This window comes from Cinclus cinclus, chromosome 7 (genome assembly GCF_963662255.1).
Source record: "Cinclus cinclus chromosome 7, bCinCin1.1, whole genome shotgun sequence".
Lineage (NCBI taxonomy): Eukaryota > Metazoa > Chordata > Aves > Passeriformes > Cinclidae > Cinclus > Cinclus cinclus.
This window is the reverse complement of record NC_085052.1, coordinates 32,281,891-32,308,798: the sequence shown is the minus strand read 5'-3', so window position 1 is coordinate 32,308,798 and position 26,908 is coordinate 32,281,891. Positions and strand designations below refer to the sequence as shown.

The 26,908-nt window shown below is 38.8% G+C and overlaps 1 protein-coding gene across 1 annotated transcript in view; it reads right to left on the bottom strand.

Annotated features, from left to right (window-relative positions):
* The window catches only part of BMPR1A (bone morphogenetic protein receptor type 1A), a 74,149-nt gene that overhangs the window by 9,460 nt on the left and 37,781 nt on the right, over positions 1-26,908 (bottom strand). The window contains exons 2-7 of the mRNA XM_062496883.1: positions 26,601-26,722; positions 10,801-11,008; positions 3,553-3,715; positions 2,142-2,244; positions 1,557-1,656; positions 655-754 (exon numbers count right to left, since the gene is read on the bottom strand). Of these exons, the coding sequence (XP_062352867.1) occupies positions 655-754; positions 1,557-1,656; positions 2,142-2,244; positions 3,553-3,715; positions 10,801-10,867 (533 nt within the window). The 5' untranslated portion in view covers positions 10,868-11,008; positions 26,601-26,722. The remainder of the gene's footprint in view (positions 1-654; positions 755-1,556; positions 1,657-2,141; positions 2,245-3,552; positions 3,716-10,800; positions 11,009-26,600; positions 26,723-26,908) is intronic.

Genomic DNA, 26,908 nt, shown 5'->3' with positions numbered 1-26,908 from the left:
ATAGCTTTTTAATGTTAAGAAGCTGTTGTAAAGCATGTACAGGTGTGTCAGCTGACTGATTATCAGTCAAGTGGAAACCCTGCATTATTAATTCTCCACTCTCAGCCAGAGTTACCAGCACAGCATTGCTGTTTTTGGGTTAAATGAACAGAGAACCTTGAACAACAGCAGCTGAGGCTGACACAAGCCTTGGAGACTGCTAGAACAGTGATCACCTCCAGCACAGGGTTGGGGCTGACAGAAGCACCTGAATGAACTGCCATAACTCAGCTGGAAAATTACTTGGTTTTGAAGCACAGCAGAAAATCTCAGAAGCAGACGAAATTTAACTATTGAAAGTGACTGAAGACCCAAAAGCATAAAAAGCACAAAGATATTCCTGTTTACCAGCTGCTATAGCATCAAAGATATGTGCAGCATACAAGACTGTAAATACTTTGTAGCCAGAGGAAAGGATCAAATTCATTTAAATTCTCTGCTATGAACATTTCATTCTACCTAGTGATGGAAACTGCTACCAACAGAAATGTGAAAATAAGTTACAACTGTTTCCAATCTATATATGATTAACTGAGTCCATCTGCAAAATAACTGTTCTGTTTACACTCATTTGCAAAATTAAAAATGTTGCCAATAAGGAAATTACTTTCTTACTTGTAACAAAAGCAGCTAAATAAGATGACCATGACAATTATGCAGACTGCCATTGAAATCAACACTGCCATCCAACGAATGCTGCCATCAAAAAGTCCATCTATTTGACAAAAAAAAAAAAGAAGAAAAAATAGAAAGAAAAAAAAAAAGAGAGTTTCCAAAGTCTATTAATTAAACATGTACTGTAAACAGTTTATTTAGGTATGGTTTCATATACTGGGTATCAAAGTATTTATATTACAAAAGCAAAGATAAATTCACTTGGATGACAACAGAAAAAAAAAAAGAAATATTAAGCTTGAAATTTTTTTGGAGTTGTTGGTTTTGGTTGACTCTTACTAGTTTGTTAGAAATAGAAATTAAGGACTTAGAGCAGTAAGTTTCTGAGAAGATATAAAGCAACAGTTAGACCAGTGTAACTTGCCTAGCAATGAATGAGTAAGCCTATGAAAACAAACTATTTTTGCTGGGAAGAACAGAAAGAAGAGAATGAATTTGTAATAAAGAGGTGTTAACAAGGTCAGAATATATATTTTTTTATGACGGCATTCGTAATGGTAAAAGCACAGCAGAGATTAAGAAAAACATTTTAAAACAGATCAGACTGGGAAACAGAATAAAAACAGATCAGAAGATCACATGCAGTCAAGATATGAACAAACTAAGAACAAGAATAAAAATGCCATGAGTGACTTATAGAGGAAAAGATAAACCTAAAAGTGGCAAAAAAAGAAAACTGAAAATGGAAAATGAAGTGTAGTACAGATCTTCATATAAAAATTCCTTAATAAGGGAAGAACCATATCAGTGCAATCCTGTAGTTACATTTTCTACTGCGGATCAGGAAGAACAGAACCTACAGAGCACTTCTTAGCAGTGTGAACATACAGGAGGGTGTGTACCTGTACTGTCCAGAGGTGGCAATGTTGGTTGCAAATCCTGATTGCAGAAATCAGTGCGACAGCACTCAATCGTTCGACGTAACTGCGCTTTAGGCGAGTCCTGTGGAGGGAGAATTCAATGAACATTTAGATTTTTGAAGCTAAAACGGAGACAGGACATGCTACAGCTACAACACAGCACAGACAGAAGTGCAAGCTATTTCATCTGTACAACACTTCAACCACACCATTTAATGTATGAGGTCGCTCTGCAGTGGCAGACAGACATCATCCATTTCTGAGTGCCTACATTTGAACTTGCATTTTTTTATATTTCATGGAACGTTTTTAATTTGTTGCACAGAAATAAATGGTTTCTACTTAAGTTGCTATTTCATACATGGGAAAAGTCTTGAGCTTAGTCAAAACCAGTTAACCATACACTAAATACTATTATAAAGACAAAAAACCCAATCCCTTTAGAAGTTTTTCTCTTATACTCATCACAGTAGCAGTATTTGCTTTAGAAACGTCTTCCATATAAAAAAAAAGAAGCGCATAAAAATGAAATAAAGTAAGGCACTGGTATAAATCTGATTTTTTCACCTTGCACTGGAAGTCTGAACCTTCATACTTCATGCAGCCAGAAGCAAGGGTGGGTTCTCCGTGTTCATCCTCCTCAATGATAGCAAAGCAATGCCCATTAGTTCTGCAATAAACAAATTACATGTGCTTTACCAGCATGTCCGTCATTTCATATTTAGCATTAGTTGACCATGAACCCATTAAAAATTCTAGCATGAAAACTTCTAAAAAAATTCTTTAATACAGTGGTCACCGTCCAGTTTGAGAATAAAAGACCTGCACAGTATTCGCATATAGAACACTACAGGGGTGCCTTCTCACAAATATTCGTTCATTCCCTCAACACAGACAGTAAGGAAAATCAATTTAGAAATAATTGTGTTTGCCAAAAATCTATTTACATTAATTCAAAGAAATGCAGATGTGGAAACATAATGCCATAAGGCACCCAACATGTAGACACTGCGTGTTTTTAACTAATAGCTTCATTATCAGCATAATGGCCTGTCAGTTGCTAGGTCAGACAAGAATTAGTAAGGGTTATACAGACTGCACACACTAGAGGGCAATAAAAACCAACAAATACTAAGAGGCCTGAAAGACAAAATACTGGAACATTTTCTCAGTTCAACACTGTTCGTACGTTACTGCCTGTGTTTACCTTAAAAAAAAGCAGTGTTTATTCTATCTCCTTGGGTTCCACAAAAACTGCCAAATGACACCTTAGAGAGACTGAACCTATGTTGAAGTGAACACTCAAAATATAGGAGCAAGTAATATATTTTCAACTGTGTATATTAATTCTTAAGAAAGAAAACAGAAGGGCCTTGAATATGGAATTGCAAATGGAAAGGAAAAAAAAAAGAAAAACAAGGATGTTTCAGGACATAGAAAAAACACCCACCTTAAGCAAGCACATAATCTGTGCACGAGTCTGTTAGGATTCTTATATCTATCAAAGATAAAACTTCTCTCCTGCCTCCACATGTCCACAGGCTTTTCTTTATTTTCCTCTGCCTTTCCTCCACAATCTAACTAATGAACACGTAACATAAGGAATTCTCAGTAAATGGCCATATTGTTTACTTTACACTACCTTTTTGACTGCTAGGTGAAGAAATAAGCAAACAGGTGGTCATGTCAGAAGGCTTAGATTTGGGTCACTTAATACTCACCCAGCTATAAAATACCACAGGGTTACTTAAAACCTCTGTCCTTCAAAGCAGTTGCTGGGCTTAAAAGGACCAGTTGCAAATTGTTCTAAGGTATGGTGAAAACAGAGTTGACTGTGGGTTTCAGCACTCACAGAACATCATCACTTATGGTCAGATCACCTGAAAGAACCTTGGTCAGCCTCCAAAGGTTGTTTGCTCTCTCAAAGCCCAAAATGATATTCTTTGAAGAGCCTCTCTATCCTGAATGCAACACTTACATGCATGTGTTGTTAATAGCATCATCTGGACAATGTCCTGAGCAGTAGCATTTAAGAAAAGGCAAGGTGTCCTCTGGAGCAAGTGTTACTCCATTTGCTTGTTTCTTTTGGTCAGAATTTGTTTTCATTCCTGTACCATGAAGCACGCTGTCTAGCTTTTGACCTGGATGCAAACAAACAAACAAACAAACAAACAAGTTTTTATCTCTTTGACAACTGTTCAAGAGTTTTACAGGCAAAAAAAAGCAGCGCCAAAACAACAATTTATGTTAATAATTGAAGTATACAAGGCAATCTCTTCTCCCAAGACTATGGTAGAAATCTGAGTGAATAATTTTATTTTAGAAATACCTAGCTGACTTATGCTGTACCTTAACAGCAGATCATCCAACTATAATCAATATAAACAGAAAGATATTTTCTCTTTTCAAGGTAGGGCAGGAAAGCAGTGGTGTAACTGGTCAGAATTTTCTGAAGAAAGTTTCTCTCATTCATGTGTTTAGAAAACCAAAATGCTGACAGCTTGATAACCACAAGAAGAATAATTTTCTGCATGACTGAACATACTTAATATGGAATTTTCTAATTTTCTGAAGTAATTTTTTATAGATTCTCAGCCTCATGGAAGAGCAGTAAGAACTCCAGAATCTCTTGGGTTTTTTTAATCTCTGTATGCATAAGTACTTCAAAAACACAGCTAAAGTAAATCTCGTTTGCAAATTAAATTTCAGTAAATGACACAAACATCCATCCAAATGAGCTTCCACAGCACAGAAACAGGGCTACATCATGTTCCAAGTAGCCCTCAGTTTCTCAACAGTAGCAGAGTTCAGTATTATCTGTTCTTGTTAAAGAGCTTTTGTCAATGCAGGCATTCAGAAGAAAACATCCATCTATTTTCTTCTTAGTGAAGAACATCCAGAACAAAAATTATGAACATTATGTGCCTCATTTGGAATATGCTATGTGATTACTGTATAAGAACATCTTTACTCATCTCCTTCAGCTTGATCATACACAGTTTTACCAACAGGAAATCTTTATGTCCACCACCTTGGCTCTAAATCCTCAAGGTATGAACCAAATACAGACAGAAGAGCTGTGAACAAACTATCACCTACATCGACAGAGATTACAGCAAGGCTCTGTGTGAGTCTGAGTGCAGGCAAGATAAGGCAGCAGCCAGTCAAGAACCACCAGAGGCTTTTACAAATTCAGTTATTAGTAAGCAAACAGAGGTCACAATAAAAATCTGTTTTTCTAAGGAAAAGAAACCTAGCCAGGAAACCCACAGTGTCTTGGAACAGATTCTTGGGCTTCCTCTCAAACCTAGCAAACGTGAGTTGTAGAGTGATGAGAATATTAGTGTCCTGTTGTACCTTGCTTGAAACACGTCCAAAGAAACTTGATTAACACCTTGTGCAGATACAGCCCACTCTGCATCACTCTACTGTAACATCCATTATGTCATTCAGACAAGTGCCAATTAAAGACTTGTGAAATTTGACCCTACTATACTGAAAATAGCAGCCTTGCAGATTTCCTCATCTGGTTCATACAGCACACCTAGTGCACTGCCCAATGCAGCAAAGTAATGCAACTGTGCTTCTTCTGGCACAACTAAAAGAATATCCTGAGAAATGTACCTTATGTATTGCCTTAAAAGTGAAATCACACAGCAGTGTCTTATTTAATATGTGGTCTCCAAAGAGTGTTTCAGTAATGCCCAAGTTAAATAGTCCTGATCTGTACAGACTGTTCACAGGAAACAAGATCCAATCCTAGAATAACAGTAGGTTATAGGTATTTCTGATTTAACCAAGAGGAATCCTACACAAATGGAACAGCTCCTCCATCCACCCCCCTCTTTCTGCATATATCTTTGCAGCATAAACTGAAAGGCAATTTTAATACTGTGCTAGAGACGTTACACAACATTTTGTACTCACATTTAAGAGATCCTTACCTGCTCAGAGAATAGGTAATTCTGCTTAATACTTAAAGGAAAAGCCACTGCATATGTACAAATATTGTCTGTCTTTCTAATTTTTTGTAATGACTACAATATCTTTCCCAATTGATATTAGAAATCACCTCTTATCTTCAGGGACACTCCACTTCTAGAAGTGTGAACAGGACAACACTTAAATGGTTTTCTGTTTAAACTTTATGTTAATAAAATAAATAAAAATCTCACAAGTTAATAATAAAACAAATTGTTAAAACAGAACAATGCCTGACCATTCATCATATCCAGCCTACTACTTCTTCCAAGCACAGAAAATAAATTAAGACTATAAAATGTATTTCAAAGAAGCACAGGATATTAAAAATCTCACCAGGTTAGAAATCTAAGTCTACTTGAAAGCATGTTTCAAATATGAACATTAACACGGATAAATCTTAAAAATGCCCCGTGCGTGACACTGCAGTGTTACTAATCACTAAAACCCAAGTTAACCTGCTTGCAACTCAATGCCACGATACAGATATCATTTCATTAAGTCTTCAGATCTAAGAAAAGATTTGTGTGGCCCATAAAAACCAGCTTGTGAAATGCAGAGACAGCAGTAAGTGAAAGAAGACAAATATAACAGCCAAATTATACCTACAATTTTTAACTTAATTGTATCCTCTTTTTCTCCACAAATAAAGGCCCAATATGGCCTACAGCAGTTAACTTGTTTGATAGCTTTCTGAATTCACAATATAGATGTTGCCCATAAAACCTTTTCTGTTCCAGACTACATTATCCTTTAAAGGGATTTGTCCTAGCAGAAATGCAGTGCTAGAGGCATTTCTTTGTAGGCACTCTGATCCATGCTTGTAAACTCCAAGAAATTCAATATTTAAGTATGAAGAATCTTTGTCAGAAGAGCCCCTTCACCTGCCTCCCTGCTGGTGCTGAGGCACACAGGGCTCTTTTCATCAAAGATGAAAGTTGTACCAGTGCTCTTTATGTTAGATATGCCTTCCTTATGAAAAAGGCATACCTTGACATTTTTATGTGGTAGTTCTAAATTACTTTTTCTTGCTGTAGGATGCAGATACTGCAAAATTCTCCACTGCAGTAAGCACGTTTCACCTTTCTGCCTATCACAAACTTCCATAATGATTTAACATGTTCTGTTACGTGAATTAAACCTCAATACAACTGACACAGCTTGAATACAATACTACCATTTGCTTTTGAAAGACAAAATAGTGTTGGTTTTTTTTTTTAATCAGAAAAATTGTAAAAAAGTAAATTTAAAAATTGTAAAAAGGTATCTTAAATGCTTCTACAAACTCTTTGGCACTCTAACCGTAGTTCTCCCTATAGTGCTTTTTTATATATCAAGGCTGTGATCTCCAAAGACCAGGCACATTAGAGGTAGCTCCATCTAGCAGAACTGGTTCCTAATAATCACAGCATGTTCCTGGACTCCTGGTTTCAAACCCCTCTCCTGCCCTTCCAGCTCTCCCAGGAACTACACCAGAGTTCAGTGCAGCCAGGCAGCCCCTGCCTCATCTGCTTCCCAACCTGCAGTCCTCAGCCTCTGCTCCCACTTCCCCAAAAGACACTTCTGAAAACTGCTCTGTTCTTATGCACTCTATATAAAAGCAAGAGACTTGAAAACTTCATGTAATTTTCTTAAAAAAGTACACTGCATTCTAATTTAGCTCAAAAGGGCTTTTAAAGAATAAAGTTACTTGAAACTGAAAGCAAAATTCTAATAAAGAAAGAGATCATCTTCTAATAATCCCTTGGAATTATTTTAATCAGAAAAATTCACAAGAACACAGTTGCTGCTCATGTTTTAAAGACAGATACAGCCATTAATTGGGGAAATCAGCAATAAACAGAATTAGTGCTTTCAAGTCATGAATCAGCTACTGACAACTGTAAGTTCCTTCTATAGCTTTTAGAATTTTGTTTCAGATTAGTTTATATGTTCAGATCCAGTTAACCAATTCACCTGAAATTGAGAAAGTGCATAAAAGCTTTAAAATGTACCTTAATATATACATTATCTATATCAAGTATTTGAATAAAAGTAATTAGGGCAGTGAAATAAAAATCAACTCTTTTTTCTTTAGTTCAGTAACAAACAGTGGCAACTTTAAGTCCATTTTAATATTAACACTAATTATTTTTAAATTTGAGTTTTAATATATCTTCATACATATCTAGTGGTATTAATACATTTTCAGTCAACTAATTTCCAAGTATTAAAATACTGGTGTTCTGTGGTATCTCAGAAGAATACATAAAGGTGTGATGAACAACATTGGAAGTAAACTGCCAGCAGTGAAGTACCAAATTTATGAGAACATATTTAAGTAATGTTAAGCACTTTATTACTGTTACATATATTGATCAGATGTGCTTGTCAATGCACAACAAAGGAAGAACTCGACTTGGAAGTAAAACTGGTTCTCTGGATGAAAGCCCTGCACTACTGGGAATGAAAAGCCTGTTTAGTGCAGTCACAAGTGTGGCTGAAGCCCAAAACCTCCTCCCTTAGATCAGAAAAAGGTGGTGGATGAAGATGCAGAGCAAGTCATAGATTCAAGGCTACTGTAAAGGCCTTCCACTGCAAGAAAGGAAAGACAAAATGTTTTAGTTGAAGAGGTTGCTGTTAAATCCGGCCATCTGCAACCCAGGCTTATTTCTATTTCTACAAGTAAATGAAGAAGTCCCAAAGCTCTAAAGATACAACCCAAAGGGTAACCTCTGGGTGTCCCTGCTGCCTAGTACCAACCTTAGAAACTGCAGCTATTCACCAATAATGTCATGGAATTGCCTCTGGTTTCTGCTGTTACTGTAAGAATATTTTCACAGTAATCAACACATGCAGCCACTTGCTTTTTCAAGTTACCTGTTAAGGAATCTGGTATGCATATATATATATATATATATATATATGCAGCTATACAGACACACTTGCTTTTATCACTCTCTCAGGTCTTGGTAAGCTCTGAAATTCCTAACATTCTGAAGAAGCCTCCAAGAAAAACCCAAGAGAGCAAACCATTAAGCTGGATGCCAGACACTGAAAGTACACACACTGGTTTCTGCTTTCTCTTTTTCTTCCTCTTTCTGTAAATCACACAAATTCTCTTCAATTCTTCCTAATTAATCTTTTTCACCTCTGTTGATTATGATGCATTTTTCTAACATCTTGTATATATTTTCCGTGTTGAAACTACTTTTTCAACTGTTTAAACTTTTTACTTTAGATTGTCTCTTTCCTATAAACATTTCAAATGCTTAATGACTGTGATCTTAAATCTTTCCTCCCCCATGAATCTAGGGAAAAGCAGAGAGACTTGACTGGCTTTTTCCTCCCCTCTCCTGGAAACCAAACATATTTCATGGTTTGAAGAAAAGCCCTGAGGCAACTTGAAAAGAACAAACATTTCAATAAGCTCAACTTTTCCATGGCTTTCAGAACTCCTGCAGTATTGATCTGAAAGTCAGGAAAGTGTCTAAGATAAGGCAATTTCTTCTTCTGAAGTTGAAAAATAATTTTCAGTCTTTAAACTTAATTTATCTGTATTACGTAGTAGGAGTTATTTACTAAACTGCTAATAATCACCATGATCATGGAAGGAGTGAATGTAATCTAATTTTAAGCCACTAGAAGACTTGTATACTTGCATTATTTGTATTTGAATCTAGAGAGGAAAAAAATATTTTGGTTGCTATTGTCTATTATTAAAATGCTACATGCTGACTAATGCAAAGGGATAACCATGACTTCAGCAAAAAGAACAAAATTACTCCCAGCCTCTTCAAGGGAACAAGGGAATAAGCTGCCAGAAGCAGAAAAACCTCTTGAATACAAACAGAACAAGCTCCACTGAAGAATACTATGCCTGAGTATTTTAGATCAGAAGAGACCTCTGGAATTCACCTGTTATCACCACCTGGTCAAAGCAGGACCAACTTCTACATTAGACCAGTTTGTTCAGTCATTGCAGTAAAGTTCTGACTATCTCTAAGGATGAAAATTGCACAACCTCCCCAGGCAGCCCATTCTAATACTTAACTATATTCAGTAAAAATTTATTTCCTAATTTCTCAGTGAAATTTCCTTTCGTTTATTCCCATTATTAATCGAAGCAACTTACTGTACCTTACCTTAGCTATCTGCAAATATTTGTAAATCTACTACAGACTTCAACTACACCCCAAACTAAGCTATTTCAGTCCAAACAGATGTATCAAGACAGGCTTTGAAGAGACAGCCCTGCTATATCCTTTAATATAATACTGCAGATTCACACCAGAAATAGAACAAAAAGATCAGCATTTGGGTAGTTACCAGGCTTTCTCCTCTCCCCATTGTAATGGGTTCATTGAAGTGTAGTTCTTGAAAGTAAATATCTCACATAGTATCTCAAAATCAAGCACTAAGCAGTAATTGATATAAGTATGGAATGAGAATATAAACCCTTTTATATTCAAGTATTTAAATGGCAGTGCCAAATTAGTTGTCTCTATTATCTGAAAATATCTGGAAAGCTCTGTGTACTTAAACACAAGGAGTGCACAGCTAGGAGAATGAATACTCTTACACACAGACCAACCAGGGATGTGTTTACCTGCTGGACATACAGGGCACTGCTGCATGCTTTTGGCTTTTTTTTTTTTTTTAATTCAACCCAATTAGACAGAGGAGTTAAAGTTCTCATGATAACAGAGTTTCCAGAAGGTTTTGATAACTGGTGTATGGAAAGACAACAGACATACAAATGAGTATCTTCACTAACCGAAAATGAGGGTATCTGTAAATACTCCATAGCCTCACAAATAGGCACAACAGGTTAATTTTGATTACTTACACCCTATTACCTCTAGGCTGCTGGCAGCATCAAAAGGTCTGGGTAACTGCACACTGCAAGTTCTTCAGTGGGAACTGAAGTTAAAGGGATCAAATATTCACACAGAGAGAAGTGAAATTCATAAAGAAAAACCTTCACTTCTGCTCATCCAACTTGCTTTGTGGTGTGCTAGGCATTTTTGGTATTGTTTCTATTTAAGTACTTGCTAAAACAGACTGAATCTATACTACAATTAATGACCACTAGCATGTCCTTCTTTTTAGGGAATCACCTATACTTCACATCAGGCCAGTAAAGTCACCTGCCTGCAAAAGAAACTCCAAACGAAAAAAAAAAAATCCTACTTCAACCGCTGGAAAACACACAACTCTGTTACAAATCAGAAAGATAAGCTTATTTCAACTATTTTATATTTACCTTGAACATGGAGAATGATAAGCAGATAAGCTCCAAGCAATTGTTCATGAACTCTCAATCGAGTCATTGTTCACTTTTAATCCTTCCTGTGCAGGGCAACTGGCCCTTCTGCTTGACAAATGCTAAGCTCAGTCTGTTCGTTGAAGCCTAATACAGGATTTGGTGCTTGACTGCAAGGATGCTTCTGTAAATTTTCCACCTTTGTTTCCTGGAAAATACAATAAAACAAAATGTTTAAAGATGTCATGTATTTGTGAAACAAGAAAAAACTCTCAAGATGGTCATTGTGCTGAGCATAACCAACAAACCCAACAAAAAAAACCCCATGTGTTTATTAACATTAGTAACTGAAAAAATGAACTATGTTTACGATCTAACTGAATAGCAGGGTTCTTCCGAAATATAAACTTTTGGTAACAACCCACAGGGATGTTTTCACATTGCTACAAAAAATATTAGATATGTCAACTCACTGGTCACAGATGTATAATTTGAGACTTGCATACAGCAGTTACAGGTAGTATTCAACAAATTTAACATGTATATATATTTGAAAACTATTTTCTTTACAGAAATGAAAACTTCTTGTATTTTTCATAAAAATTAAACTCAAGTGGTGACTTCCCATAATACTGGGGGGAAAACAGTAACACCATGTTAGGCCACCAGTTGAAAACTGCTGGTAGAGAAGCTCCATTGCAAATAAACCTCAGCCTCGCTGCTGGATGAAAACTAAATTTGTATTACATTTAACAGTTGGTTTGGTTACCTAACATACTTATCTTGTTACTTTTTTCACACAAAAAAAAAAGAACAAAAAAAAATAAAAAAGACAGAACTAACTGCAATTCAAAATCATGACATCCTGGGTTCCAAAGCTGTGTAAATTAATTCCTCCTGAAAAATTACGTTACCGTATGCACGTGCCATTTGCTCCACAAACAAAACACGATTCTACTCCTGTGCATTGGGTGAACACACAGCTACGACAGCCAAACTGAGGAAGAAGTCATTTTTTCAGACTTGCAGTAGCTGTGGTCACGTTCTGCTTACAGAACTTTTCACTGGTGATACGCAAGGGGAACGTAATTTGGCCTCAAAGGACTTAAAAGCGGCTTGAACACCTAAATACTTCCTTGCAACAAAAGCAAAGCTGCACAAAGATGAACAGAGCCCTAATTTTGCCTCTCCTCGGCCTCGTTTCGGTGGGGTTGACCCCCCTGACCCCTGTCAGCCTGGCACTGCTCACAAATGCCAGAGCGGGCGCTTGCTCGGGGATGGGCAGCAATTACTGTTAGTGGCCGCTTCCAGCATCAATAACTCAATCTGGCCTCGGTGAGACCCAAGAACTTTTCATTTTAATGAGTCTTCGGAGGCATTTAACATGGAGGCAAATTAGCGGCTGAGCTGGGAGGCGTCCGTCACTTCCAATTTCGGCGGGCGCGGCGCGCCGCCCCGACCCCTGGCCTACTTTTCACACGTCTCTGACTTCTCCCTAATGCAGCCACAAAGAGGGAGCCAGGAACCCCGAGCCAGGATTATTGCCAGGTTGTGATGGGATGGACTCGGAATCGCGCACTGTGCAAGCGTCCGGAGCATCAGGAGCGTCAAAGTGAACTTCCTGGCTGGGCAGAGGGAAAAGCGATGTGACAGCAAACATATTCACTCTTTAATGTTCCCTATGCACTAGACACAGCACCAATCCTGACAGCTGCTAAGGAACATCCTTCTAGCTATAAAATATCAGGCCAGCAACATAAGTGTGTAAGTAATGCTTTATGTGGCATAAATGGTAATGAACTTTCAATCCTCAATAAAACACATGGAAGTTGAAAACTGCCAACAGCTTTATGCAGCAATAACAAAGGCTTTATTTACAGTAATCTATCAAGCAAAACCAAATAAATCTCAGTACTGGTCTGTTTAAAGCATTTTTAAAAATAATTGCTTGCTTGTCCAGTTTCAGAAGGAATATATATTTGCACTGTCCGTACATTTCAAGAGCAGAAGTGTTTAAAACTTGGTGATATTGTCCTCCAGTTCACCAGAGGGCACACTGGCACAGGAACATGTATTTGCCACTGTACCACACAGTATATTATTAAAAAAAAAAAAAAAAAAAAAAAAACAGAAAAAAAAAGGAAAAATGAACCATTTCAATGCAACTCACTCTAATTTCATTGTTATTTTTGTACAGTGACACACTCTAAGGCAGTTTCCAGAAATGCTATCCAAGCCTATTTAAAAAATAACGCTCTCCACCAGCATTTTGTACCTCAATCTTCCTTCCAGTAGTATTTCCCTTTTCACATACACACACACACACACATATATAATATTATATATAAAACCATGTTTTTGTTCAAAGAGAACAAATTCTAGTTCCCCATTTTAAAACAAAAAATACCCTTCCAGACTCCTATTAAAGAGGAAGACTAGCAGCACTGGCTAAGGCACAAAACTGCAAGAGCAACAACCAGAATTTCTCCAAAACCTGCCTGATATAACAGTTTAGAATGACACAACTAAATAATCCCTTCAAATACATTAGAGCACCAACTAACACTTGGAATGCTAGTCTGCCAACAAAATTATGCTGAAGAGATTCAAACCCATAAGCCCATCAGCTAAAGTTCTCAATCTCTTTTCTATCACAGCCATAAAGAAGCATTCAACTATAATCCACTAAAAAGTAATTTATTCATTAGTGGTAACACCTGATTTTTCTGCACTGTATTTTATTATCCTTCCTAGTAACAGTTCATTGAAGAAAATGCTTTTATTATTAAAACTGTGGGGTTTTTTCCTGAACCGGAACTCAGCAGTGAATTCACAGTACTATCATAGCAGTCCAGCCCTGTGTTCTGTGTGACTCCAAATATATGAAGCTGAAGTGTGCCAGATCTGCCATATGGCCCAAAACAACTTTGAAAGCATGGAGTTCAGTGGTAAGTGTTCTTTAGATGTGGCAATGTAATATTTTTAACAGCATGATCCCCAAACCAAGTGAGCCGTGCTCTTCCATATTTCAATAAAGAATGATAGTGCTGAATATAACAACAAAGACAGTACTGTGTAAGGGGAACACATGAAAAAATGTCAATCTTAAACTTCACAAGAATTAGAACATACAATCCATTTCAACAGACAAGGTATTTCAAACCACTTCCAGAAGTACATGTAACACCAAGTTAATGTATTTAAACACAACAAAACTAAAACTTAGTAAATGGTTCTCTGGTGTGTAACTGGGGCAAGAAGCAAGTTAGGTAACTATAAGCATATTATCTCAATCACAGGTACAGTTTTGAACAGGACTTTGAGATGAACAGAATGCCAGAGACAAACTGAACTGTCAATCTAAGTCAGCGTGAAACAACAACTTTCCTGGAACATTATGAAAAAACCTGATACGGTGCCACAAAGAAAATTACTCATTTGGATGAAGAAAAGAGAGATTATAAGAACAGCAAAAGAATTCACTACAGGGCAGACAAGTAATTTCAAGAACAGAGATTAGTAGCCTAGTTCAAATGGCATTTGAGGACCTTGATTCCTGATTCAGCTTGACTGAAGAACACTCACCCTTTTCATTAATGAAGGAGGCACAGAAAGCAAGACTTTTTTTTTTAAATGCTGACAAACATTAGTTGTCAGTTGAGCTGAGTGTTGTTTTTACACAGGAAGATTCGGATCATGTGAAGAACTGAAGTAACAGAAATGGAATTAAGTACAACAGCACGAAATTGGGAAAGTCATGCATATTGGTAACTGAGGAATTTCTGCTTCACACAGACTAGAAGCTCACATGTAAAAGACAGATATATCCAAGGACATCAACTGATTACAGAATAGACACATCCATGCGATGTGGCTGGGAAAAAGACACAAACATTAATGTCCTAGGGAAATTTCCCAGGGAAAACAGTAAGGCATGAATAGCCCAGAGACAATATGATTGATACATTCAACATCCATCTCAAAGGGCTCTATCTCGAGGAAATACTACTTTTATTTGGAAATAAAAATAAAAGAAAATAATACAATTAAGACAGTTAAAACTGATGGGTAAATAACGACACTTGGACGATATAACAGGAACAAACATGGTGAAAAACAGGTATTCAACCTTAAGAAAACTACTGGTTCAGCAACTAGGAATGGATTAGCCATTAAAATTCATTTAGATCAGAGATTGGAAGACAATTCCTAACCACTAGTTACAAGATTGTAGGGCAGATTTTCAGACTAAATAGAGTCCAAAAACTTAGTCTTTAGTTTACAAAGGCCACCATCTCCTGTAGCTACAGGTGTCAGGACAGGAATAGACTGATCTGGGACTACATTTCATTATTCTTAACAGAAAAAGAACTATAGTTAGCTTCAGTTTATCCAAAGTCAAACAGTCAAACTTAACCAAGCCCATAACAAGAAGAAAGTTTCTGTACTGTGCAATTCTGTCAGATACTTGTACAAACCTACCTTTAAAAATGTGTTTTTATTATTCTATCGCAAGGTATGCTTACACAAATTGTGAAAAAGTGTCACAATGAAACACTTGAACTATCTATGCTCCAGTGCTGTCAAACATGTTAAATTAATCAAGCAAGGCAAATCCACCCCCAAAATCTGTCAAGAAATCCTGCAGCTGGATGGAGAAGACTGCTGGATATTGCAGCTGGCTACATGGCCATCAACAAAAACAACTTCATATAAGGCCCTATTTGTTTAGGCATTGATTGTTCAAACTCACAGAAATATCTCCCCCAAACTGTGGACTGTGTAAGAATTATTTAAAACTATTCCTGATTGCATAAATTTAAAAGCCAAGAGACTATACTGTAAGAAAGTATTTTCTCCTTCTAGAAACTGAAGTGAAATCTGAAATGCTAAATGAAGTGCATTTGTGTGTATTACATATTTCTCAAAAGACTGAAAAATTAAATCTTAGTTTGTAGTACATATAGAACCATGTGTTTAGAACACATGTACTGCAACACATTTGTTCATTCAAAAACCACAAGACCCTAACAACAGGGTTTTTGCAGCAGAGGAGCTCACAGTCTTAGAAAAGGACTTCTTAGAGTGGGAAAAGCCACCAAAATCCACCTTGGGCAGTCAAACAAAAATCTCCTGAAAGGAAGATTTCCCACTGCTGGCAAATACCAAATGTACATCATGGCAGAATTTACAAGCCAAAGTACTAAATAAGGATATATCTCTCTGTTTCATAAACAAAGTTGTTAACTGTGAAGAAATTAAAGCCCAGCTGCTTTCTACCATGCCCAGCAAAATTAGATAATTGGGGATGCCACTCACTGGACTCCTGAATGCCCATCTTACTGTAACTCTGGCATTTCAATTAACTAACTGCTATGAAGTTTCTTCACTTAAATTAAATGGAAAGACATTCAGCAAAAATGTTTTCCCCCTGCAATCAGGTACTCAGATATATCCTAATGTGTTACAAACATGAGACCTTCTCTTATTTGAACATATTCAGTGAAAATTTCACTGCACAATTTTTATTCAGTTTGACCCATTTCCCTCTTTTCTCAACTCCTTCACTTTGGTGATTAGCTGGCTAAGAGCTTCTGCCCTTAAATCAATTAGCAAATGGACACCCATGCACTTTCTACAGTAAATGACATTAACTTCTGCTGTTCTAGCCAGAACCTATCCTTCTCGTACGTTTTTATTATCTATCATTTTTGCTAGTTCCTTGCTGTCATACCAGTCAGTGTGAACAAGGAGAAAAGTCTCCACATGTAAAGCATTCCATCTCTAAATTTAATAGCTCCAAATGGGGAATCATAACTTTAGCCTTTTAGATCTCATTCATAAGAAACATACTTTTATTCACAAAACATAAGCAGCAAGGGAAAAAAATCACCAAAACTGTTAGAAATTTTACATGTCACTACTAAAAATATTATGGTCATACTGTACTGCCTTATCACACATTTTGGCTCTGAGTTTCAATAATTTGACACAAATAATTTACCTAGGCTGAGGAAAGGAAAAAGCTGGGCTCAAACCTGAACATATGTTTGCTCATATTTTTAGAAGTGGAAAAAGCACCCTAAAATAAGTGCACCAGTGTCTTCAAAATTACAAATGCTTTCATAGAAAGAGTTTCTAATGGGCAACATCCCTTCCAGTATTATTAACACTAATGAATGTTTTCAGAACCTTACAGTATTTTTTTCATAATTTAAGGGCAGTTATTCATTAAGCTATGTAAAAAAAGTAAAAAAACCCTCCAGATCAAAAAACTGACAGGGTAAGCATTTATTTTACTTAGCTCCCACGATCTTGGCCTGCTTCTGCTACACCTATAACCTCTGTTCAACCTAGAAGAAGAAATGCACAACTTTTTCATGTCTCCGAAGTGAAGGTGATTATGCAAATTAAGGAACTGACGAAGAAGAGTTCTGCAGAAGCCTGCTTTTTGTTTGGTGCTTAAAGAGCACGTTTTTCCATTCCATGATGCCTAAGGAAAACAGCCTGTGTTTTTGGTCAGTGACTTTAATCCGTAAGAAAGCAGGCCGAGCAGTCAGTGCCATCCATCGGTGTGTCCCAGCGGAGGAGGAGGGACGGGAAGGAAGCTGGGCAGCTCCTGCCCTCCCCCAGCCGGAGCGCGGCTCCCGCTCCCGGCTCCCGGCTCCCCCTCCCGGCTCCCGGCTCCCGGCTCCCGTTCCCGGCTCCCGCTCCCGCTCCCGGCGCGCTTCCCTCCCCTCGCACGAGGGAGGTGCGCGCTCATCTCCCGCTGGCCGCGCCTCGCTAAACCCGCCTCGCACACGCACAACGCTTACAAAATGCGGCTGCCTATTTAATAAAGACACACCGCTTGAATTTCAATTTTCGTTACAAAAGAGAAAACAGCAGCAACCCAGCTGAGACAACTCGATGCTGGGTTTGGGGGTTAGCTTTTCTTAGAAGGCTCCTTGTGTCGGTCCCTTGCAGCCCTAACCCTGTTCCGGAGGTAGCGCCGCTCTCCCGAGCGCGCTGGCCCGCCGCCATCCGCACGGAGCGGGCGGGAGGCGCTCCCCCCGCCCCGCGGCCCCTCCCGGCAGCCCAAGGCGCCCGGCCTGACATGCTTTTCAAGGCGTGCTAGACTGCAGCGCAGACTTTCTGGCTCCACTTCCATTGTTTGCACGGTTGCTTTGCTCCTTATCCAGAGCCTGGATTAGCATAAGAATACTGTCTTCCCCCTCTGCAAGCCAGCTCCCCTCTAGAAGACCTCCACCCCGTAAGAATAAACATAGGGGGGTTTTTTGTTTGTTTTTTTGGTTTTTTTTGGTTGGGGGGGGGATTTCCTTTTTAAATCCCCTTTTCCTATTCAGGACTCGTAGTAACCAATAAAATTAATAAAACGCTAAACAAGGGAGGCTGACAAGGCTCAGAAGGGCCCGATTGCATAGATTAGTAATTACCGAGGTCAAAAGAGTCAACCTGATAATGCACGGAGCCCTCACTCCTCACAACCACTCTGCAGACATGAAAGTTATTAATGGATAAGCTTTCCATACAGAGCTGAAAATAAATAAATTTAGGAAGAAGCAACAGAAAGGAGCTTTCAAATCCCCCTCCCTTTTAATTTACACCTGGAAAATGGCGTTTCAAATTACTGAGAACAGGACAGGAAACATTACTTATGAAGACAACCCTCAGCCAAAAATACAAACCAACCCCTCCAAACTGCACGTGGCGATGCCTTCCACAGGGGAATGTGCCTGCTTACACACCCGCAAACCGCTTCCCTGTGGTACGTGACAAAGGCACTCTGGTGTCCCTTCTAGAGCAAGTGACATGTCATCTAGTATTAAAGAAGGCCAACAGAAGAGCATTTCACAAGAAGCCAACTGCTTGCCCTCATAACGCTTCAAAGTGTCAACATGGACATATATTTTTGTTCTGCTTCTCAGAAGGTAACAGCGTCCAAGTGAATTCATATGTCGTTTCATGAACAAAATAAAAACACACTTGTAAATATTACCTCATAAGCAAGCGACGGTTTTTAAATCATCGAATTCATCATCCCCCACTGCAATGGGTGTGAGATGAGCTTTCTTTGACAGCATCTGCTCGACACGTACAAACAGCAGAGACAAGACTGGCAAGTTCAACATCGTGAAGATTTGCTAATACAAAACGCTGCTTGGCAAGGTAAGCCTTAATCCTCATTTTCCTCAGCTGCCTGCCATGCCCACGGAGGCACTGTACTCTGCTGAGAGGAGAAACTCCCCGTCTAGCTGTTCCCACAAGGCACTGTAAATAACACACAGATATCCTCAAAGGAGTGGTCTCCATCAGACTTCCAAAGAAGCAGTTTAATAGCTGGATGGGACAAATAAATGAAATTGTAGGTCCTGCTCCTTTATGCTCCTCTAAATGACTGCTGTGGCAGGGGGAAGTTATTTTTTTTGAGTGTTCTTACTAGAGAAACAAAATTTTAGATAAATGTAATTTGCAATTAAATTAAATTTGTGCTAGTTATATTACCCTTATAGCTTAAAAATTTGCAACCTTTCTTATGCTTTTGAATTTTAATGAATAGTTGACTAACTTTTGTAATGCGTGAGCCTTCATTTCACCCTAGAAACTTGTGTTGGGATATTTTTATGAGATTACAAACTCCAGGCAGAGAACACGAGGTGGTTACCACCTTCACAGCAAGGGCAAAATAAGTGAGCAAGTATTATAAGTGGCAAGCTTAGCATAGCCTAAACTAGAATCATTCATTATCTTACATAGAACCTGCAAAGTTCAGGTATTTTCAGTATCAGAGTGATAAATGCTTATGTGTAAAGCATGACATGCTCACCTACAGAGCTACCTCACAGATAGTGGATATATACTAAACTAGATTGCTGTATTAAGAAAGTGCTTACAGTGCATAAATGATGGAAAATTAATTATATGGTGCTCAGCATCTATTTTCATCTTCAACATTTAATTTCAAAGTGACATATGTAAGAAAGTATTATTGCTCTGGGAAAAATTTCCAGGACTCTAAATGTATGCATCTGAGCACTATCTTACCCTGCTTGTGTTCAGCAAGTCTTGCTGAGATAAAAACAGATTTTAATGCAAACTTAAGTTAAACTCTAAGTGCACTGTAGATCTGCTTGGTTAAATAACTACAGAAACAACATGGCATGCACATGCACACAAATACTCCTCTTAAATTTGAACAATGTAGTTTCATCAAATATAGCTTCAAAGACATTTCCAAACCCAAACACAGTAATCTCTCAATAGGCAGACAAAAACAGAGTTCAGAGGTAATGTTTACTTCAACAGTTATAATCCTCTATTTCCCTGCACTGAAGTGCTAAGCAATACTGTTTTTTTTTTTTCTTTCACGCAAAATTCAAAAGCAAACAAGAACTTTCTGGTCATGAGGTTAATGAGATTAAAAATCTCCCATTTGTAATCAACCAGGTCTCGGTGCAAAAACGTTATTTTTAACACATCATGCAACATTTTTCAACAACTGTTACACAGTAGAACACAGCACAGCAGGACATCAACATACAGCATAGAAGCTTGGTTTGGTTTTAGATTAGGTGAAGTTCACATTCAACTAATAAAATCTGTAATTTTTTTTACCATTCAATCTTTGCTTTTCTCTCCATATTGTAAGAAAGCAATTGGACTAAGAGCTAAAGAAACTAAAAAGGTACAGAGATTATATGCTATATTCCTTCTATGAACTTCACTTGGTTTCCTACTTTTCTCTTTGACCATCATGGTGTAACAACTTAAACTGCTCAGCTCATACTCAGTACTACAGGGATGACCTGGACACTATTTTTTTATTGCAAACATTTCCCCACCCTCCCATCATCCTTAAACTTGAAGGTATCTCCTCTTATGTCTCAACAGCTCCTGAAGCTAAAAATCATGAAAGTAAAACCATGTTCCTCCTAAGTCACCTCTGCATTAACTTTGGCAATTCAATTATTTCCCGGTCATTCAAGATCACATTCTTAAAACTGTCTCATTCTGCCTTTACTTATGCTACTTCTGTCAAGGCTGTTTATTCCATCCAGGGGTGATTTATTCCTTCCACATATTCACTATCAAAACCTTTCCTTCAGGATTCTTTAGGTTACATGAATCACCTCTAATAGGATGGAATTAAGGCTGATTGAAACTAAATCTGTGAAGGAAAAATTGAGGTTACAGGAAAACCACAGATTCCATAACGAGAGCAATTTTTGTTGCTAGCAGAAGAGAACACAGAATGATTTTTGGCAGAGAGGAAGGGGACAAAAAAGCCATCATTATTGATGCTTCTTTATCAAGCACTACATAGTAATCTTGTAATCTTCTACCACATCCTAAGTATCTTTCCATTTCCCTTTTTTCCTTTGAGATTTTTCACATATTTGAGTTAAGAACCATACAGAAACCAAACCAGCAGATGAAAGACTGCAGTAATTTATTTGGTCTGTGTGACCAGGTTTTGGTGTTGGGATGCTAAAGTGGTGGCTTCTGTGAAAAGCTGCCAGAAGCTTGTCCAACCAATGCCAGCTGGTTCCAGGATGGACCCACTGCTGACCAAGGCCGAGCCCATCAGGAATGGTAACAATGCATCTGAGGTAACATATCCAAGAATGAAAAAAAGTTATTGCACAGATGTTCCTGTGGCCAGGGAAGAGAGGAGTGAGAATATGTGAGAAACACTGCAGACACCAAGGTCAGTGCAGGAGGAGGGGCAGCAGGTGCTCCAGGCACCAGAGAAGATTCCCCTGCAGCCCCTGGCACAGCCATGGTGAGGCAGCTGTGCCCCTGCAGCCCCTGGAACAGCCATGGTGAGACAGCTGTGCCCCTGCAACAGCCATGGTGAGACAGCTGTGCCCCTGCAGCCCCTGGCACAGCCATGGTGAGACAGCTGTGCCCCTGCAGCCCCTGGCACAGCCATGGTGAGACAGCTGTGCCCCTGCAGCCCCTGGAACAGCCATGGTGAGACAGCTGTGCCCCTGCAACAGCCATGGTGAGACAGCTGTGCCCCTGCAGCCCCTGGCACAGCCATGGTGAGACAGCTGTGCCCCTGCAGCCCCTGGCACAGCCATGGTGAGACAGCTGTGCCCCTGCAGCCCCTGGCACAGCCATGGTGAGACAGCTGTGCCCCTGCAGCCCCTGGAACAGCCATGGTGAGACAGCTGTGCCCCTGCAGCCCCTGGCACAGCCATGGTGAGACAGCTGTGCCCCTGCAGCCCCTGGCACAGCCATGGTGAGACAGCTGTGCCCCTGCAGCCCCTGGCACAGCCATGGTGAGACAGCTGTGCCCCTGCAGCCCCTGCAACAGCCATGGTGAGACAGCTGTGCCCCTGCAGCCCCTGGAACAGCCATGGTGAGACAGCTGTGCCCCTGCAGCCCCTGCAACAGCCATGGTGAGACAGCTGTGCCCCTGCAGCCCTTAGAGAACCATGGGGATGCAAAGGTGCACCTGCAGCCCAAGGAAGATCATGGGGATGCAGAGATGCACTTGCAGCCCAAGGAGGAGCCCACATTGGAGGAGGTTGAAGTGTGAGAGGAGTCTATGAACCCTGTTCTGGAGAGGGTCCTGGCAGGGACTTGTGACCCCATGGGGGACTCCCATCACAGCAGGCTGTACCTGCAGGACTGTGCCCTAGGGAAGAGTGACCCATGCTGCAGCAGTCTCTGGAGCATGGAAGGAACTCTCCTCCCTAAGCAGCAGCAGCAGCAGGAACATGTGATGAAGTGACTGTAAGCCCCGTTTCCCTTCACTGCTGGAGAGGGGAGGTAGGGCCCAGGAAGGAGGGAGGAGTGGGAATGTGTTTTTAGGATTTCTACTTCTTGCCCTGGTGTGATTTTGTTAGTAAGACATTCAGTTAATATCCTCAGATTGAGTCTGTTTTGTTTGTTTTGGTAAACAGTGAATGATCTCTCCTCGTCTTCACCTCAACCCATGGAGAGAGGAGTGATAGAGTGGCTTTGGTGGGTGCCTGGGCAAATTTTAAAGACCAATAAAGCAAACTTTTTTCTCCTTCCCCATCAAAAAAGTCTTATTAATTCACATATTGGTAGTATCACCAAACATGAAATCTCTCGAGGGGAGGAGAAACTGAATATATTGCAAGTGTACATTTACAAGTTACAAAACAACTCAGAGTGCACGGAACTTCAACACCTGTGTAAATACTCCTCTTCTCATACACTGCCATCTCAAAGACTTCAGGGACTCTCCTTTGCACAGGCAGACCCCTTATCATCTCACTTTCATCCCACTGAAACCTAGGATTGAACTGTTTCTTAAAAAACTTTCATATGCTTTACCTGCCAACTGAAACAAATAATTGTTTTTCAAACACCAGCAACTTGAATGAGCATGTTTGAACGAGAACAGGAATTTCAGATCTTAGAACAACAAAATGTGTTTGAAGCACAGTGAAGTGTAGCCATTTGGGAAGCCCTCTGCATATCTACACTGTGGAAATTCTCCTAACAGATGTGACTACTGACCCCTCTACCATTACTCTAAACAGATTCAGATTTTTACTCAAGATATCCTGAAATTCCTGTACTGTGCTGTAAACTAAAAACATATATATTTTAAGGACATGATAAAAATATCCTTTCTTTACACAGACTTGGCTGTGGCACACAAGTAATTTTTTTAAAGGATGGTACACGTATCTGGTTTAGAAATAAGAAAATTAGAATATTTCTATCACAGTGTCCTTATAAACATTAAGGATATTATAAGAACACTCTTATCTAAATCAGTCTTTGACTTCAGTAAGCTAACAAGTAGCTGCTTATTAATATTTAGTATTTTAAAATACATTTGAAGTCGACCCCTAGATTTATTTTAATTAAATTCTGGACCAACTGCAACACTTCAAGAACACTTCACCTGACATTTCATGAAACTTATTGTACCTTCATAGCCTTGGAACCTCGGGAGAAGGACATTCTTGACTTTTCAAACTTGTTTAGAGGAACCTACTCAGGACTGCTTCAAAATAGTACCATCAGAAAGAAACATTTATCTGCTTTGTTTTGGCTCAAGGGGAAAAAAAAGGAAAGAAAACAGTTCTTGAAAGCAAAATTAATCCCTGTATTAATGTTTGGTTGAAACCCACATTTTACCATTGCTAATCTAAACACTAAATAGAAAATAAGCAAAAAAAACCGCAATCTGGAATGTTTCTAATTACATATCCATGTTACAATAATCTGGTTGCAAAACACATTCCTATCAATACAAACATCTTCAGACTGTACTGCAAATGCATTCCTTGTATGCTTTTCTCACTTAAATTGTTCTCCATCCTACCCCATAAAATTCCCATCCTCAGATGCAGAAATATAATACAAAATTTAGCTTCCTTTTACTGCACAGGAACTTGTCTAGATTTCTTTGAAACCTTGTTGCCCTTGACACTTTCAACAGGAGCTCCTGAGCCAAACAGAGCCAACAAAAAAAGAAGGGATTCCCAGCAGTTTAATCTGACCTTGCTGAGCCTGACAGCCTTGACCTAGCAATAGGAAGGCCCTTGTTTTTTTTGTGGTCTGAGATCAAGATGATGAGACACTGGAATAAACTGGGATAAGCCGGGGGCAGCAGGAGTAAGGGAAGTCCTGTTAGGAGGATACTGCAGAACAGAGCAGCTCCAGAGCAGAACCACTGGCACTTCCTGTTTTGATCAACTGATTCACAAGATGACATGGATGTCTGGTTCCTCAACTCCTGGAAAATGCTTTGAGAACACTGACCTGTATTTCCCATTTGTGGTTTGAGTCTCAAGTGGCTCAGCCTGTTTGTTATGGAATTAACTCCTACCAAATAGTTTGCCACCAAGGAAATTCAATGGCAGCTAACCCAACCTTACAAAATAATTGTTTCCTAACAGAACAAGAGAGGATCTTAGGCAGTCTTGATGATTAATAACAAAATCATTGCAGGCATACCATCTCATCACGGGCACCCTTCATTCTGAAGCACATGGTATGTTTCTGGCTACTGAGTGAATGAGCTCCACAACATAAAAGATGCTCCTACCACAATTGGTTTGGAGGACACAGAAAGATGACAACTCTATGGGCAGTAGAAGCTGAAAAGTAGGAAATTATTCCTCAACTGTTAACTAAGGTCATTGATTCAGCAGTTGTATGTTAGAGGTCTTTAATGTCCTTCTAACTTGTGCCTTGCTGCAGGCAAGTCAAACTAAGGGAGTATTTGACATTTTAATGGGTGGTGCTGGGAAGTCATCCAAGTCCAGTTTTCAACATCCCAAAGAAAATAATCATACAACCAAAAATCTTTCTATTAAATAGAGACAACACTATATGGGACACCAGTTGCAGAAGGGAATTAAGCATACATAATAATCCTAACTGGATTATATGTAATATACTTATCTGAATTTCTCCAGCTCTATTGCACTAGAAATACACAAATTCACAGATGTAATTAAAAGAGACCTATTTACCCTACCAAGTAAAAAGCAAGAAAATTTTATGCTGTCTCACAAAACAGAATTAGCAAAAGTACAATGAAGGGCTGTATTGCAGAGATTCTGTATTACAGAAAGATAAAATAAACTATCTTGAGAACTGTCAGACATTTTATATTCTTCACTTAACCCTAAAATGGAAGGGACAACAAAGAAATTTAATCCCAGTTTCTCTTTGTAAACCAATCAGGAACTAACAAATAAACTATTAGGCAGCAATTTTAGATGCAAATAAAAGACACCTTTTGTATATAAGAAACATTTAAAACTAAAACATTCACTTTCACATTTTTTGTAGGTGTCCAAACTCATAAATGGGCTCAAAGACATACCTGAAAGCAGATCAGGCAATGAAAAACAATACTGCTGATCTCTCACTCAGGAAGAACATAAAATGCCTGATCAACACCTGGGCAAAGTACTCTGCTCACATCTGATATTTATAGTATTTCCCTCTTTTGGCATTCATTACCAAATTTTTTCTTTTCTCTTTGTCCCTTTGCTATTGAAATTCAGATATAAAAGGTATGAAAACAAGAGGCAGTACATAGGAGCAAGAATAATTAGCGCAAGGACTTGCTTTTATTTGGTTCTGATAAGCTCCCCTCTTCTTGCCATTTGTGTGCTTGGTGACTTGGAAGCCTGTAATCCCTAGTAAAAAGAGAGCCAACTGTGTGAAGATAGGGACATTTTGTGGTGGAGTGGCGTTGCCATTTTATTTTTTCCCCAGATCAGCTATTTACATACAGGGAAAGCAAAAAACAACCTTCCTCCCTCAAATGCTTCTAATACTACTAGTCTTTAAAAAGACAGTGGACTAGAAGGCAGAAAAAGTAATTTGTGAAGGTGTTTGGGGGTGTGTTTTATGCTTCCCTTTTGAAAACAGTATTGTGTCCAGAGTCTTCAACCCAACTACTTATGCTCATGCCCTGCCACTTGACACTATGGAAAGTTTTTGCCCAGTCATATCAGCAAAATAATAGACTAAACTAAAAATCAACTAAAGCATTAGTGGTATTCGTGACTAAGCAGATTCTACCAAATAAAATTTGCCTGACACCATTACTCTTTTCCAGTGTGCCTTTGTACAACAGATGTTTCTGTAGTTGATGGTGATTTGTCCTTTTTCATAACTGAGACACGGACAGAGATTAGATCAAACAGCTGTTTTAATATGGTATTAAAGACTGTCCCTAGCATGAAAAAAGGTGGCTCTGAAATTTTTTATAAGATATGGTGCCTGCTTATCATATGCTTTTTATCCCTAAAATCCTCGAAATAAAATTTTGCATGCATTAACCTTACCTCCAAATTAGGAAACAGAATGAAACTGTATTGTACTTCAAGTTTCCTCCAGACTGTTTTCATCTGTACTTCCACTTCATTAGTTCAAAGGTGGCATTATGGAAATGCATATTTCTATTGATCTGGAAAACACAAAGAGGATTTGATTGAAGAGATAGCTTAATAAACTGTGTTGATGGTTTATGGTCTAGTATGTGAACTGCACTTTGCAGATATTTGTATCTGGAATTACAGAAACCATCTCCTACGATGAAGTGCTGCCAACGAGAAACTTCCTAAGAGTCATGCATATCCAACAGCTGCACAGT